At 54.9% G+C, this 16,774-nt stretch overlaps 2 protein-coding genes across 9 annotated transcripts in view; one reads left to right on the forward strand and one right to left on the reverse strand.

Moving 5' to 3' along the window:
- The window catches only part of OBSL1 (obscurin like cytoskeletal adaptor 1), a 26,963-nt gene extending 17,369 nt beyond the window's left edge, over positions 1-9,594 (reverse strand). For 7 of the 8 annotated variants that reach the window (XR_002123531.1, XR_002123530.1, XM_019638283.1 and 4 more), the window contains exons 1-8: positions 7,868-9,594; positions 6,249-6,518; positions 5,913-6,164; positions 5,454-5,756; positions 4,999-5,295; positions 3,619-3,891; positions 2,172-2,444; positions 1,230-1,502 (exon numbers count right to left, since the gene is read on the reverse strand). Coding sequence is in view for 6 of the 8 variants with exons in the window: in XM_019638283.1 (XP_019493828.1) it covers positions 1,230-1,502; positions 2,172-2,444; positions 3,619-3,891; positions 4,999-5,295; positions 5,454-5,756; positions 5,913-6,164; positions 6,249-6,518; positions 7,868-8,879 (2,953 nt within the window). In the remaining 2 variants the exon portion in view is untranslated. Of the gene's footprint in view, positions 1-525; positions 826-1,229; positions 1,503-2,171; positions 2,445-3,618; positions 3,892-4,998; positions 5,296-5,453; positions 5,757-5,912; positions 6,165-6,248; positions 6,519-7,867 lie in introns of those variants that run through there. The other variant, XM_019638285.1, reaches the window with a different exon arrangement.
- A 37-nt stretch (positions 9,595-9,631) lies between these two features.
- INHA (inhibin subunit alpha) lies at positions 9,632-12,621 on the forward strand. The gene is made up of 2 exons (XM_019638294.1): positions 9,632-10,245; positions 11,610-12,621. Exons 1-2 carry the CDS (start codon positions 9,975-9,977, stop codon positions 12,440-12,442), a joined length of 1,104 nt encoding a protein of 367 aa, XP_019493839.1. The 5' UTR covers positions 9,632-9,974; the 3' UTR covers positions 12,443-12,621.
- Positions 12,622-16,774: the final 4,153 nt, after the last annotated feature.

The raw sequence follows: 16,774 nt of genomic DNA on the forward strand, positions 1-16,774 counted from the left end.
GCTCTTGCTGCCGGCGGACCAGGTTAACAGCCCCCAGCCTTAGGCTCCCACCGCACCCTACCACGACACTATACATATACACCCCACACTCCAAGACCCTCTACAGCAGCGGTTCTCAACCTGTGGGTCGCGACCCCTTTGGGGGTCAAACGACCCTTTCACAGGAGTCGCCTAAGACCATCGGAAAACAAAAAGATATTTACATTACTATTCATAACAGTAGCAAAATGACAGTTATAGAGTAGCAACGAAAATAATTTGATGGTTGGGGGTCACCACAACATGAGGAACTGTATTAAGGGGTCACGGCAGTAGGAAGGTTGAGAACCGCTGCTCTATAGTGTCTGGCTTTCCTGCCAGGCTGTGAGCTCCTGGAGGGAAGCAGGCGTGTCTGTCTGCGAGCTGCTGAGCAGGCGGGCCCTGCCCAGGGTAGTACGGCGGCTTTCTCGAGGCCCTCCCTTGACTCTCCTGCTCTGCTCTCTTGAGCCCTCTGCCCTGGTCCCTCACAGCACTTGTCACAAGGTATCACTGTACATTTATTTGCGTGTTTATTGATTTAACACAGGGGTCGCAAACTCATACCCACAGGGGCCAGGTAAGTAAGGTCAGTGGCTGAGGCGGTCTGGGGAGAAGTAAAAAAAGAAAGGGTGGGGCGGGTGGGACAGGAATGTGGGCCCCGTATGTGTGACGGGGGCAGCTGCTACTCAGCGCCAGCTGTTCGTCGCCATGGGGGAAAGCGGGACCAGAGCCGCCGGGTCTTCGGCTTTTTCAAGAGGACGCATAACTCCGGATTGTTATGTGAACTTTCCTGACTTTGGTAAGATTCTGCAGGCCAAACAAAACAAATCTGTGGGCTGCGTGGGGCCCCAGGGACTGCCCATTTGCGACCCCTGGTTAACAGCGGCTGCCCCAGCTAGACTGGCAGCTGAGCACAGGGGCCAGGTCTGCATTATGCACCAGTTACCCACAGCACCTGGCCCTGCCTGGCACAAAGAAAGTGCTCAGTAAATGAGCCGGTGGAGCGTAACTATTCCTGACCTTGGGCACCAGGGTCAGGAGCCTGCTCGCTCGAATAGGGGACCCTGGGCTCTTCCGGGCAGACAGCCCTGGTACATGCACCCACAGTCCACCTCCCCCCTCCTCAGGGTGCTAGCTAGGGGCTCTGTGGCCAGTTCCAATGGCTCAGGACTGTCCTTTGGTGACCCCGGGCAGCTGGGGTGGGCCCACACCTGTGACAGTGACGGTGAAGGAGGCTGACTCGTCATCGATTTCACACAAGTACTCGCCGGAGTCCTCGAGCTGGACCGCGGGCAGCACCAGGCGGCGGATGGTGTCCTCCTTCTGCAGGAGCAGCGCCGGACTCTCCACCACTTCTTCACCATCCTTGGTCCAGCGCACCTCGGCCCAGGGCCGGCACAGCTCACAGGTCAGCACCACGCGCTCCAGGCGCACGGCTGCTACGTACACCTTGCCACTGGGGTACACAATCCACGAAGAGACATCTGGAGGACGGGGACAGCATGGCTGAGCGTCAGGGGCTTGGGCCTGTGGGCCCTGCTGCCCTGCCTGATCCACACCTGTTCCCTACTCCTGGAAAATGGGCCACGTATTGAACAAGAAGGCCCTCCCTTGGACAGTCTCACAGCTACTCAGGCACTCACAGCTGGAGACAAAACCGGTCACCAAAGCACATCGGGCACATGTAGAACATTCCACGTTCTCTAGGTTGGGACAGTGACAGTATGAAGGATGGGACCAGGGAGAGGAGAGTTGGGTGCCCAGATGGAGCTGGGGTCTCCTGCAGGCCTCAGATCTTCTGATCCCTCGGATGCCCCCGTCCCCCGGTTCTAGACCCCACCTAGGACCTGCTCTCCAATAGCACTCTCTTCCCTCAAGCTCCCCTTGGCAGGGGTCTTCAGGAAAATGGAAAAGGCAGTGCTTCCCTGTGATTTGTTTACTCGTAGCTATGACCAGCATGTTTGCGACAATGCATTTCCTGCGGTGACTGAAACTCAGGGTGCAGACCATGGGTTGGGAGAAGGGGGGCATGTTATCCGCTTGGGGAGGGAAGCATGGTCTCGAAATAGTGGCGCAGGAGTGAAAGTGTGACAGCTGCCCAGGCAGACCAGGGAGCACCTTCTTCTGTTCCATAGGTCTGCCTGGACCCCCACCTGTGATGGTGACGGTGAAGTAGGCACGCTCGTCTCCCGCGACACACTGAAACTCGCCCCCGTCGGGGGGCTGGGCGGCAGGCAGCACCAGGCGGTGATGGGGTCCTTCGTTCTCCAGCAGCACGAAGTCACTCTCCTCCACCTCCTGCCCATCCTTGTACCAGTGTACAGGGGCGTCCTCTCGGTCTAGCTCACAGGTCAGCATGACGCACTCAGACGTTATGGCATGTACAAACACATGCTCCTGGGGGTCCAGGATGTGCACTGGGGGGTCTAGGGGGAGCAGAGATAGGATCACACAGAAAGCCCCCACACAAGAGACACGAGTCCACACTGGCCGCTTGCCCAGGACACAGTCTCCTCTCTGGAGGACACTGGGAGGGATAATGCCATGTGTGCAGGGGCCTCTGGGGTAATGACGGGATGCTGCAAGTGTGGTGGGTGAGGCATCACAGGAGATCACGTGGCACCGGAATGCTGTGAGTCCCCAGAGGATCAGAGGTCACTGGGTGGGGATATGGAGGGAGGGAGGCACAGAGAGCCTTTGTCTAGGCTGAGAGGTCATTATCACAGGCCACGTCAGGGCCAGGTTTGCTGGTTTTACAAAGAAGCCCCTGGTGCACTGGTCGCAGGTGGGGCAGAAAGGGGTGCCGCAGTAGGACAGCTGCTCCCTGTAGATAGGTAGTTTCTTGTCACTGGGTGCATTCAGGCAGGGGCTAGAGGACCTCCTGGCAATGGAGCTGAAACAGGGTTTCCACTTAAAGTGAAATGAGCTGGATCAGTGGTTCCCAAGATGCCCTCCCAGAGTAGAAACTCAGGCTCTGTCCTGTGTATGCTGACTCTGGAGGTTTGTGGGGCCTGGGCATGCACACTTATAACAAACTTCCAGGGTGGCTCTGAAGCAGCCAGAAAATGGCCTGGCTTCTGAGAACCACTGGACCACTGCACTTAACGCTTCCCTTTGACTCTGGCCACCTGGGACAGAGGGTAAGCACAATCCTGGGCGTGAACCCAGCTGGGGTGTTCGCTGGCTCTGTGATAATGGGCAAGTCACATAACCTCTCTGAGCCTGTTTCTTCATCTGTGGACTGGAGATACATTGCCCCTCATCTAGTTGTGATGAGTAAACGAAAGTGTATACCTGAAGTATGTAGCAAAGTACTTGACTAGATGTCCAGCAGATGTTAGCTCCCATCCCCCTTCCCTCAGTTGAATTTAGTTGCCTCCACTCTGCCCCAGCAGACAGTTTGCAGCAGGCAAGTGTGTTGGAGGTGCGGGTGTATGGGAGGATTAAGAAGCAAGTGCAGGGTGATCTGAAAACATGTCCCCTGGTCCACCAGGACCTTCCGGGAGGGGACCCCCCCCCAAGCAGGCAGACCAGGAAGCAGGGCTTGCACGGCTCCAGTCTGCCTCAGCTGGAGGAGCCCGGGCTGCAGTGGTTCCTGACCTTGGACAGTGACGCTGAAGAAGGCCGACACCCCTTCAGTTCTGCACTCAAACTCGCCGCTGTCCCGGACTTCAGCTGCAGGCAGGATCAGGCGGTGTTTCCGCCCATCTGTCTTCACCACCAGCGACTCGCTCTCCTCCACCTTCTGTCCATCCTTGTACCAGCTCGCCGGGAAGTCCACCCGAGAGAGCTCACATGTCAACACCACCTGCTCTGAGGTCGTGAAGTTCAAGGACACCTTGTCCTGGGGGCTCAGGATGTGCACCGGGCTCTCTGCGTGTGGAGAAGCGTTGTCACACGCAGGCCCCTGTCATGCATGGCCTGGGACAAGCACACACCCCTTCCCCCTGATGCATGTGCTCACTGTAGAGGGGGGAGACATCAGGCCAGACAACTGCTGTCCACACATTTGTTATAATTTTAAAAAATAGGTTTTGGCTTACACATCAACTCTTAGAAACAGTGGTTTCAGTGTACAGAATTCCTAGGGAGCCTGCTAGAAATGTAATTCTTAGACACCTCCTCCCCAGTCACACGAAGGCCAGGGAATCTGCATTATAACCCAAACCTCCAGGTGACTATGATGTTGGTGACCCCGGGTTGCATTTTGGAAATGCTGCTCTTGCTACTGGTTATTTCTTACTTTGTCCTCTTCCCAGGATGCTGGCAGCTGACCACCTGAAGGCCCTGTGCATGGGCACCAAGGAATTCCTTGGCTGGCCTTACAATCTCCAGCAATGGTCAGATGGCAAATGTCAGTGTGTTCCCTGAACTTTATGACCCCCACTAAGAGCTGTCCTCCTCAGGGAACCTCATTCCTTCTCCTTCTTTGTCTCCACAGGTGGCAGAGTGTACTTGGAGCCAGACTGCCTGGGTTCACACTCCAGTACCACCACTCATTAACTCAGTGACTTCCTCTGAGCAAGTCACTTAACCTCTCTGTGCCTCAGTTTCCTCATCTGTAAAATGGAATGACAAAAGAACCTATCTTGTAGGGCTGTTGAGAGCACTGTGTTAATATATGTAAAGTGATTAGGACTGTGGCTAGCACGTAGGAAGTAGCTATGACAGTGTTAGTGATTATAAGATAGGGCAGGAAGCTAGGGGCCTAGGGGCCAGGGTCTGGGTCACAAATGTGACAGAGTTCTGTAAACTAAGAAGCACAATAGAGGATTTGGATATGATGCTGTTGAATTAACAAGGGGTCCCCTGTATGATACTTGTGGGTTGAAACCGGGTTTCTGGACTAAGGCCTCGCTCTGAGCCCGTCACAGGTGTTCCTTATTCTCCTGGCCCAGATGGGAGCAGCATCTACTTCATTTTGCCAACGGGACCTGTACTGTGGCCCTATCTGCCCACCCTGGTCCCACTAACACCAACCTTGGATGGTGAGGGCGGCAGAGTCCTGCACGCCTGGGCAGCTGAAGCCGACCAGGGCCCCGCTGTCCTGGTGCTTGACGGCTTGCAGGATGAGTCTGTGCTGCAGGCCCTTGTGCTCCACACGGTACCGCAGGGCCCCAGGCTCTACCTGGCCCTCCGGCTCAGTACCCTTGAGCTCTTCTCCGTTAAGGAACCAGGTACCCTGGATGATGGTGGAGAGGTCAAGGGAGAAGACAGCATCTTCCCCATCGTATACTTGCACATCCTCCAGACCTGTTACCAGGCGAGCTGTGGGCACTGAGATGGGGACAGAGTGCAGCCATCAGAACCACAGCGGTGGCAGAGGGCAGAGGTTTGCTATTTAAGAGGACAGTAGCCGAGGGCTGCAGAAGGGAGGAGAGGGTGCGACTCGGGATAGAGCCACCGACAGGCTGGGTCTGGCAGGACAGACTCACCGAGGTGAGCAGACCCATGGAACACAACGTGGGGACTGCGGCCGTGTTCGCTGACCGTGCAGACTCGGAAGCGGTAGTCGCCCTCGGAGGGCACACAGTCTCCCGGCACCTCCACGGCTCCAGCCTTCTCAATGCTAAAGCACTGGATCCAGTCTTCCGAGCCCACCTCCTGCCGCTCCAGCCGGTAGATGAAGGGGGTCTCAGGAGCTGGCTCGGGAGGCTTCCAGGTCAGCAGGACCGTGTTCTTGTGGCCCTTGAACATCTCTGCCAACACTGGTGGTCCCGGGGGATTGTGCTTCACGCCTGAGACAAAGGCAGAGTCTGTATTTGAGCCCTGCTCCAGCCTCCTACCGCCCTCCCACCTTAAGTCCACTTTGCCAACCTAGACTCTGGCATTTGGTCACCCTCCCACCCTGTCTAGCCCTTGAGGAGTCTGCCTAAGGGTTTTCACGCCCTCACATTTGACTCTGAGAAGAGTGGTGGTGCGGGAGTTGCCCAGGCTGAAGGTGACCTCGCCAGCATCTTCTCGGGTGACCCCCGGAAGGACTAGGGCATGCATGTGGCCAGAGCTGCTCTGGCAGGTGGTTGGCAGGTCCTCCCCATCCCGGCTCCAGCGCCCCTCGACCCCAGCTTCTCGCGTCTCCACCAACAGCACCGCATTCTCGCCCTCCAGGACGTCCAGCTTCCGGGGCAGCCGCTTCAGGATGGGCCCTGAGATGTGGACGGGAGTCCATTAGCCTGGGGTCGGGGCACCGGCCTGCTTCAGCCTCGGCCTCCTCCCACTGGCCAGCCGACCTTTGACTGTTACGTTGGCCACAGTGCGCACTCGGCCACGCATTTCGCACAGGTAGACGCCATCATCATCTGCTTTCAGCCTGTGGATAATGAGGCGCCTGACGGTGCCCTCCTCAATCTGCTCATACTTGCGGCAGGGCAGCAGCCGTTGGTCCTCACGGAACCAGGCCGTGGGAATGCGGGAGTTGGGGACTTTGCACTCTAGCACGGCAATCCCATGCTCCCGGCCCTCCACGTCCTGCAGAGGCCTTGAGAAGCGAAGGCGGGGCTCTGTGGAAAGGGGAGAGACCAGAGAAGGCTCTGGAGAGGGCCAGACCAGGACTCCTCCTAGCATCATCAACTGCCTACACCCACATTAGCTCACGCCGTTTGCTTTTCTCCCAGAGCACGAAGGCTTTGTGGAATTATAGAAAAACAAAAACCTCCAGAAGGGGACATCAGATGGTCTAAATTCACATCTCACCCTGACACTCACTAGCCACATCGCCTCCAGCAATGCCATTTTAGTGATCCTGGGCCTCAGTTTCCTTACCTGTATAATGGGGAAAGGGATGGAAGGGCTTGGACCACATCAGTGATTTTCAAAATGTTCCCTGGGGCCCCTCAGAGGCACTGCACAAATTCTGTGAGGGTCTGAGTTTAATTTCCTTTTTAAAGTACTTTAAGCATTGCTGGAGAAGTGTGTTGTTGTGCCGCTCTGGGAAGGTCTGCCTTCCTGCTGGGCTTTTTTTCTCTTGATGGAGTTAAAGAGTTCAGCCTGCCTGACCAGTGTACGCACATCACCATACCCACGAGGCCACCTGCTTGAATGCATGCCAGGCAGGGCTCAGGAAATCTGCCAACTTTTTTTCCTCTGAGGGAAAAAGTTGGGCAATAACTACTAAAGATATAATCCTGCAAGTTGTGAGGAATTCCTATCATGGGGAGCTTTAACTTCCAGTGTGAGTTTGGGGTGTTTTCCCAATTTCTGTTTATGAGCATTTATTAGATGTTGGGTGACTCAACTTTGAAACACACATTTCCTCTCCTTCACCTTCTTCTTGCAAACCTGGGACAGCAGTCTAATGAAAGAACAGTCAAAAATCGCACAGCAATTTTTATCCCTTAAATTTACCTTCACTCTGAATCTAGAGTTTCTCAATGTGACTGTTTGCAGCCAGGCCTTCTGACAGACCCAGTGATGAACGCAGCCTTCTCTTAAACTGTATATATTCAATAAAACAGCTCCCTTGTTCTCATTGATTGGCTTTCTAAGGACATGTTATAAATCTGGACTTAAGAAATTTACTGCCAAAAATGATCCTTTTCTCTTTCTTCTATATTGGGGGCCTAGATGGGATTTCTATTGGGGGAGGGGAAGTAAAATAACAAAGGTTGAAAAGAGTTCTAGGCTCTCCTTGGTTTGTCCATCAATCACGTCTTAAAGCCTTTAATCAAAGGGAGGTTTTCCACCACCTGCCTCAGAACCACTTGGGGAGTTTGCTAAGGAGTTCCTGGGTACCTTGGAGACCTACTAAATCCGAATCCCTGGGGGCAGGAAATGGGATTTTAGTACTCCCTCCCCAAAAACGTCTTCTGGGGCTGGAGTTGGGCGGGCCCGGGAGGAGGCGCCGCCGTACCTTTGACGTGCAGCTGCACGGCGCTGAGCGTCTGGCCCGCCGAGTTGCGCGCGGCGCACACATAGAGACCGCGGTCCTTGGCCTGGCAGTAGAGCACCTTGAGCACGAAGCCGCCGTCGCGGTCGCGGTACATGAGGCGGCGGCGGTCGGGGAGCAGAGGGCGGCCCTCCCAGTGCCATTCGATCTCAGGCTCGGGCTTGCCCATCACGTAGCAGCGGAACTTGGCGTGCTTGCCCTCGTTCACCCAGAAGGTCTTGGGCGCGCCCTTGACCGGGTCCACCACCGGCGTGGGGGCCTCGTCGGGGTCCTGGGGCGGGCTCTCGGGAGGCTGGTGCACCTGGAGCAGCGCGCCCGCCTGCGCGTGGCCGTGCGCGTTGCGGGCGTGGCACACGAAGACGCCCGAGTCGGGCAGCCGCGCCGCCAGGATGCGCAGGGCTAGGCTCGCGCCCCGGCCGCCCTCGGCGCGGCCCGGCTCCAGCGCGAAGTGGCCGCTGTCCCACACCTCGTCCAGGGCCATCCCGTCCTTCTCCCAGTACAGCGTGGGCACGGGGAGGCCCCCCACCTGGCACGTCAGCATCACCTCCGCTCCCCGCAGCACCCACTGCGACCGGGGCCCCGTCAGGAACACCGGGGCGCCCTCCCCGGTCCCGGGCGGCGGCAGCGGGCGCTCGGCGGGCTGGGGCTCCGGCTCGGCGGCCGGCGGCTCCAGCACGGTGACGGCGGCCGCCGCGTAGGCCTCCCCGGCCGCGTTGCGGGCGCGGCACACGTAGACCCCCGCGTCGGTGGGCAGCGCGCCGCTCAGCAGCAGGCAGTGCTCGGCGCCGTCGGCCGGGAAGCTCAGGCGCTCCGAGGCCGCCAGCTGCTGCCCGCCCTTCTCCCACAGGACAATGGGCGGAGGTTCCCCCAGGACCACGCACTTGAGCTCAGCTTCAGCGCCACTTACCACCCGCACGGGGCGCGGGAAGCGCAGGAAGCACGGGGGGCTCCCCTGATCTCCCGATCCCGCCTTCATCGCGGCGGCCGCAGACGACCCGCAGCCGCGCGGGGGAAGGGCGTGCGGCGGACGCGCGGAGGCCTGGAGCCCGGGAGGCGGGGCGCGTCCGGGCACCCGGCGTGGGGATCCGTGGGGCTCTCCCTCTGGCTGCCCGCTCCCGGGTCGCCTCCTTACCGTCGGCCCAGAGCTGCAGCTCTGCGGCGGCGGCGATGCCTGGGCCCCGAGCCCAGAGCTCAGGGGGCAGTCCTTCCTGTTTGCCTTTACAGCGAGGGGCCCCGCGGCCTCCTCTGCCCGCGGCCTGGCTTCCTGCTCCAGAGAGCCTCTCTTCCCAGCCCCCTCCCACAGCCTGGGCCTCTTTCCCCTCCTCCTTCCCACCTCCAGCCGCCAGGTCCCCAACCTCCCGCCAGGCTAGGGCCTGAGTGGCAGAGGCGCCTGCAGCTGCCAATCCCAAAAATATTCTCTGATGACACAGCTGGAAGACAAGAGCCCAGACTGGCACCTCCAGGCTAAGTTTAGAGCAGGCGGGACCACCTGCCCCCCGCACTAACCCCAGTTCTAGCCCCAGCCTCAGCCCTTCCCCCTATGACTGGCCCAGCAGCTGTTTGCCTGAAAGGGGTCCCAGAAGGTCTGAGGGGCTGGTGTATTCTGTCACCCTAACAAATAACACTTTTAGGAGTTGGCAGGCCCCAGCTCCCAGCCTCCTGTTCCACCGGATGTCACTTCTGTGCTGGATGCTGGTATGTGACTCGCTTTGTGTGTGTGTGTGTGTGTGTGTGTGTGTGTGTGTGTAGGGGGAAGGGGTTGTATGCGAGGGTCAGGTCACTTGGGGTGAAAACCCTCATCAGCCCCCTCCCCCACATTCCTGGCGGGAGTGAGAGATAAGGCTCAGGGTCACAGACATCTGCGTCAGAGATAGGAGGTCTCAATGCCATGGGCAGGGGCAACTCGGACTGCAGGGCGTGGGAAGGCCTGGGGAAGACTGGAGTGAGAAGGGTAGAAGAAGGCAGGCAGGTGGTGGGATGGGGAAGGGAGAGTGGGGAAGGCCCTGGGCAGACCCTGACAGAGGGGTACAGGGCAGGTTGTGGGTTTGCCATTGTCAGGGACAGGTGAGCTATGTTGCCCTGGCTGCCACTGCTACTCCTCTTGCTGGTGGCCCCACAGCAGGGGCATAGCTGCCATGGGCCGGAGGTGGACCGGGAACTTGTCCTGGCAAAGGTGAGGGCCCTATTCCTGGATGCCTTGGGGCCCCCAGCAGTGACCCGTGAACGTAGGGATCCTGGAGTCAGGCGTTTGCCCCGAAGACATGCTGTGGGGGGCTTCATGCGCAGGGGCTCTGAGCCCGAGGAGGAGGATGTCTCCCAGGCCATCCTTTTCCCAGCCACAGGTAATGAGGGTGGGGAACTGGTGCCTTGGAGAAGCAGTGTGGGATAGCATGGGCTTGGAAGGCAGGCAGACCTGAGTTTGAATCTCAGACCTGCCATTCAACTGGCTTTGCAACAATGGGCCAATGACTAAACCTCCCTGAGCCTCTGTGTCTTCATCTATAAAATAGGCAGTAACACCTACCTCTCAGGATTTGGGGAGATGGTGCACTTAGAGTGCATGGCTCATAGGAGGCATTTGGGAGATACTCTCCTGGGACACTAATGGTCTCTGGAGTCAGAGGTATCTGGGTGTGGGCGCCTTCCTGCCACCTTTCTTCCTATTTCTGCCCCTTCTCCCTGCTCTGAACCTTGTTTCTTTGGCCTCATGTAGCTGAGACTTGAGAAATAACAGGGATGTAGGAGAAAAATTTGTTGGGAAAATTTCTGGGAAACTAGTCTACCTTCTCTTGAGTTCTTTTCTCACCTCCCCATGTTCCACTAACTCAATGAGTGAAGGCCTCCTCCTCTGGCTGGACTTTCTTGTAGCCTGCCCACGTTTCTCTTAGAGAGGATCGCTGCCTCCCTGTGCTTCAGTCCCCCCTGCAGCACAGTTAGTACGCGTGGCTTTGGGATCAGGTGGAATCCCAGCATGGCCACTTAGTAGTTCAATGTCACCTCATCTTTCGAACCCTCAGTTTCCTTATCTACAAAATGGGTCAGGTGTAGTGAAGTTATCCATGAGATAATCCATGTAGCAGTGTAGCTCCCATTGCCAGTCCTGCACCTGGTACTGGTCCATGATTGTTTAGTCGGGATACCTGTCAGGGTAAGGATGCCAACTGCACTTTCTTAGAAAGCACTGACCTTTATTTTATTCTCAGCTATATTTTTTCTCTTCTTGTTCCTCCTCCTCCTCCTTTTTGGTGTTAATCTGCTTATTAAAGTGGAATTATTTAAAAATTTTTATTATGTACTGCTTCTGACATGTAAAAAGATATGAAGCGTAATATAATAAATGCCTGCATTCACGCTATTTAAGGTGCCCCTTCACACTTTCAGATGAACAAAAAATTTAAGTATAACTAACGATTTCAAGTGTTGGTGAAAGTGGAATGTCAGGGCCTCTCACACATTGCTGATGGGAATAGTAATTGGTAAAAACACCGTAGAGAGATGTTGGTAATGTCTTGGATCTTTAAATGTCTTGTATTTTTAAAGTTCTTTTGTGATGAAATAACAAAAGGGGAGCCTCTGTCAGTTCTCCCAAGCCTGGGGGGAGTCCTGCGTCTGGCAGAGCACTCAGTGGAGTGCTTGGCAGGCTCATGAGGGGCAGCCACATCCTTCCAGTCAGGGCTGCCCTCCCCCTCCCCTGTGTCTCCTGCAGGTGCCAGCTGTGAGGACCAGCCAGCGGTGGGAGAGCTGGCCCAGGAGGCTGAGGAGGGCCTCTTCACATATATGTTCCGGCCATCCCAGCACACACGCAGCCGCCAGGTGACTTCGGCCCAGCTGTGGTTACACACCGGACTGGACAGGCAGGGCACAGCAGCCCCTAATAGCTCTGGGCCCCTGCTAGACCTTTTGGCTCTGTCATCTGGGGGTCCCATGGCTGTGCCTATGTCATTGGGCCAGGCACCCCCTCGCTGGGCTGTGCTAAACCTGGCTGCCTCTGCCCTCTCTCTGCTGACCCGGCCTGTCCTGGTGCTACTGCTGCGCTGTCCTCTCTGTTCCTGCTCAGCCAGGCCTGAGACCACCCCCTTCCTGGTAGCCCACATGCGTGCCAAACTGCCCAGCGGAGGGGAAAGAGCCCGTCGCTCGACTCCCCCGCTGCCCTGGCCTTGGTCTCCTGCCGCATTGCGCCTGCTGCAGAGGCCTCCAGAGGAGCCCGCTGCCCATGCCCACTGCCACAGGGCAGCTCTCAATATCTCCTTCCAGGAGCTGGGCTGGGAGCGGTGGATCATACACCCTCCCAGTTTCATCTTTCACTATTGTCACGGTAGCTGTGGGCTGTCCACCCAACCAGACGGGCCTCTACTAGTCCCTGGGGTTCCCCCTACCCCTGTCCAGCCCCCTTCTCTGGTGCCAGGGGCCCAGCCCTGCTGTGCTGCTATCCTGGGAACCATGAGGCCCCTACATGTCCGCACTACCTCAGATGGAGGCTACTCTTTCAAGTATGAGACAGTGCCCAACCTTCTCACGCAGGACTGCGCGTGCTTCTAAGGGAGCCTGCTGGTGGCCAAGCCCCCACCATCACGTGCTGGGAGGAAGAACAGAATTTGGAAAAAAGATGTTACCCATTTCCCTCCTCTTTCCACTTCTCTGCCTGAGGGCTCCCATCCCCGTCTCACCCCTGTCCCATAGGCAACGTGACAATAAACAACCCAGTGCATATGACGTGACATGCATTCTCGGACTTCTCTGATATGGTGGTGGTGGGTGGTGGTGGGGGGTGGAGGGGAGGACTGGGCCCCAGGAGCATGGGATTGTGGGATCTTAGGTCACTCAGCCTCACTTGACCTCGGAGATTTGGGGTTCAAGATAGAGCTAGAATGGGATGCATATCTGGTGGGAAGCTACAATACTTGAGGATGACACAAAGATGCTGCTAGCTCCTGACAGCCACTCTGGAGACAGAACTGGCCCTCATGCCAGCTGGACTTGATATGTCAATTGGGTTGCCTGCCCTGCCACACCTAAAGGCAACTGCTGTACTCATAGTGCCTACATCCAAGGCGGCCAGAAACCCCTCCCCTGCCATTCTATGCTCTAGCTGATAGATACCTAGTTCAAGGTCAGGTGATTCGTGGACTGGCCAGAGGTCATGGCTTAGGGCCTCACTGAGACAGATGTTCAGAGCTGATCAGATCTTGGGTTTCTCAGGAACTTGGGTGGCACGTAAAGGAGAGATGTGTGGGTTGGCAGCATCTGAAAGTTGACAAGGGCAGAGTGGAGGCAGAAGAACGAAGACCTGAGGATTTCAATTTGCTGAGGGCCTGGGACTCCCTCAAACCTATCGCTGGCTCTTGATGTAGCCCTTCATGAAGCCTGCTTGTGCTGGAACCTGGGTTTTTGAAGTCTCTGGCGCCCTTGATGTGCCCTGTGTGTCTTCATGTAACCCCTTAATTCAGTCCTTAACATCGGAGGCATGGAAAGGCAGAGCCTTCTGCCGGAAAAAGTATGCTCTTGTGTGAATCTGTGTACACCCTTTGTGTACACGCTGAGTCCAGAGCAGGGTGCAAGGAACCTTTTTCTTTTCCCCTTGGGTCTCCTATCAGTCCATTCTGACTGCCTCGATTGGCCATCAGGAGCCCCCCACATCCCCAGCCTTCCTTCCTGCTTTTCTCACCCCCCTCGGTCTTGTGATCCTCCTGCCCTGCCCCAGGTCCTGGCTCTCAGCCAGCTGACTCCATTCAGTCTCCCTTTAAGGGAGGCCTGTGTGGCGAGGAGGGTTGGGGATGCTCAGGTCCCTCAGATGGAAATTCAACAGTGCTTTCTGATACTCACGGCACCACTGCAGTGTGTATTTCTGCTAACAGAGTGACTTATCATCGACTCCCTCCTACTACCCCAGCTCATGGGGTGGGTAGGTAAGCGCCTCCCCAGAAAGGAAATGTAAAGGGGAGAGAATCCCATCGGGCGTCCTTAAGGCTAATAACACCTTCCCTTACCTGAGCTGAGCTGAATGAGCTACTGTTCCTCTCAGCACAAGAGCCCACCATAGCAGCCCACGGCCACGTCCTGCCATAGCCCCAGTCGCTGTTGATGCTGAACCCCCAAGGAGGTTGCTGTTGCTCTGGAGGGGGACCTGCCTGTCCCAGTCCCAAGTCTCTCCCTGCAGCTTCATCTAGAACCAGTGTTGCAGCCAAGTCTGTGCTCAGGGGTCCTGGGGTCACTATTCAGATGGTAGACTGGGGAGAGGGCTGGCTGGGCTCAGCCAGTGCTGGGCATGGGAGGTTTCCCTCGAGCCTGCCTGAGTGCCACTCTGTCCTGTGGCTTCCCTTGTCAGATCCTCCCTGCCTGAGCAGGGCCTTTCCCTGGGATCTTTAATTCTCCTGCTAGGCTTAGGCTCCTCCTTCTTCCTCCTGGGGCCACCTAGGACCCTGTGTTGTTCAAACTTTCCCTTTCCCTGGGATGTGGATGAGATCTGAGGGTAGGGACCCTTCTGAGGGGTGCAGCTTCTGCACTAGGCCACTTAGCAGACTGGTGTTGCTGGTAAGAAGTTTTCATGTATCTGAGACACAGTGAGAGAAGTGAGTACACTGTAGTGTCTTTTAAACAAAGCCAAAAGCGTTCATTTTAAAGGGCTATCTTTTATTCTAAAGTTATCATTTTTTTTCCATGAGTGTGTGGCAAAAGTGTTATTTCTATTATGATATGATGATGTTGGTAGAAGGTACTAGTTTTTTGTGTGTTTTAAAGTTTTTTTAATTAACAAAATGAAAATCTGGCAATTCTAATTTGGACCCTAAGGTTTTTCTTTGTAATTTTGCTGATGAAATCTATGAAATTCCCAAATTGGTGAAATCTGTGAAATCCTAAAATCTGGGACCATTGGGATGGGCCTCCTCTTCCAGGGTCTTAAGGCCTTAGATTCTGCTAACTTAGCAAATCAGGAAGATATGGCTGCCCCTAAGAGGGGCCGACAGTGTCTAAGGATACCTTTTGTCCTCACTCCTCGCCCTGAGACTAAAAGCAGTAGACTTCAGACATTCTCCATGTTCCCAGTGCTAATCATTAGGGACATTTTGAATACTCTTCATTTGGAGTCAATTTGAACAGAAAACCCACCCCAAACTGGCTTAGACCAAAAATAAAAAACAAATCACTGGCTCATACCAAGTCCATGAGCACAGCTGGCTAAGGTAGGCTATTGTGGGCTCTGAAGATGCTCTAAGGATCCAGCTCTAGGCTCTCCATCCCCAGGGGCAGCTCCATCCCTGGTCCATGGAGGCCTGGGCAGCTCCAGGCTCCCCTCATCACACTATGTGGTCTAGCAGGAGGGAGTTTGCTTACAGAAGTCCCTAAAGAGTCTGATTGGTGGCCTGATTGTCCTGACTAGGATCATGTGCTCCTCCAAGAAGGTTGCCTTGAGGGAACAGAATGAGATAATGACTTAGGTCATGTGCCAATGACTTAGGTCATGTGTCCTACCCTGCAGCCCAGAGCCTAAACCACAGGGGCTAAAAGGCAAAAAAAGGTGAAAACCCCAAAGCAGGGTACCATTACCCGCAAAAGGTGGAGTAGATACTGAGAAAAAAGTACTGTTGGTCCCTCCTCCTAATTATCTCTCACATGAAGCCCTTTCTCTCTCTCTACATAGATACTATTTTGTCGTTTAGGGAGCAATTCTTGATTGGCAATTCAGCAGCCTCCTTAACTGGTCTCTAAGAGTCACTCCCTCCCTGTCCCTCCAGAGCATGTTCCACCAGGCAGCTAGAGGGTTCTTTTTTTGTGATCATGTCCCTTACGCGGCTTAAACACTTGTCTATACAAAGGTCAACCTGCTTTGTGTGGCATTTGTGCCCTTTCCAATGACCCTAAAACCATCCTTGCAATCTGACGTTACACCCATTCCTCCCCTCCTCTCTCCACCCAACCGCACGCACACACCCAGACTCTGTTGGTACAAATTCTCGTCATTCCTCAGAGACGGTATTTTATTCTCAAGCTGCCCTGTCTTCAGCCTGTCTCTTTTCCTCAGGCAATGCCTCCTTTAAATCCAATTCTGGTGTCATTTCTTCTGTGACTTCTCTTGACTCCCTGGGATGGTAGAGTCAGCCACTCCCTCCTCACGGCTTCCTGGGCACTTTTTTTTTTTTAAATGTCGATTAAAAAAAAAGTTACTTGTTTTTTATTTCATAAGTAGCACAAAGATACATACTCACAGTAAAAATTCAAACATTAAAAATAATGCTGAGGTTCCCTTGATTGTTCCTCCCAATTCCTGTCCCCTTCACAGAGATAAATATCCTGCCAGACCTATTTCTATGAGTTTACGTACATACATCTGCTTTGTAGAAATAGTCTCCCTGCCGTGGTATGCCTTATGAAGGTGCTACAGCTCTTTTACTTTGTTTCTGAGAGCTATCTTTGACTTTATTTTCCAGTCCTACTATTACCTACTTTTTTTCCTTACTAATCACATTTTCGTCCCCCAAGAAATAAGCTTCTTTTGTTCATTTTATTATTTATATAACAAACATGTACCCAGCACTTACTATGTGGCAGGCATGTTACAACTAAAATCTCATGCAATTCTCATAACAACCCTTTGAGGTTATTATACCCATTGCACAAGTGAAGAAACTGAGGCACAGAGAGATTACGTAACTTATCCAGAGTCACATTCCTCGTAAGTGGTAGAGTGAGGATTTGAACTTCAGAAGTTTGGTTTCAGAGTCTGTCCACTACCACTCTACTGCATTACCACACCAACTCTCCTCTGTTCTTCAAATTTGTCTGCTGAGGAGACAAAACCATTTGTATCTGTTGATAAGGAGGGCGTCCTAGGTCCAGGACATGTGTGTAGATAGCAATCACTTTTTTTTTTTT

Source organism: Hipposideros armiger, unplaced genomic scaffold, assembly GCF_001890085.2.
Source record: "Hipposideros armiger isolate ML-2016 unplaced genomic scaffold, ASM189008v1 scaffold_38, whole genome shotgun sequence".
Lineage (NCBI taxonomy): Eukaryota > Metazoa > Chordata > Mammalia > Chiroptera > Hipposideridae > Hipposideros > Hipposideros armiger.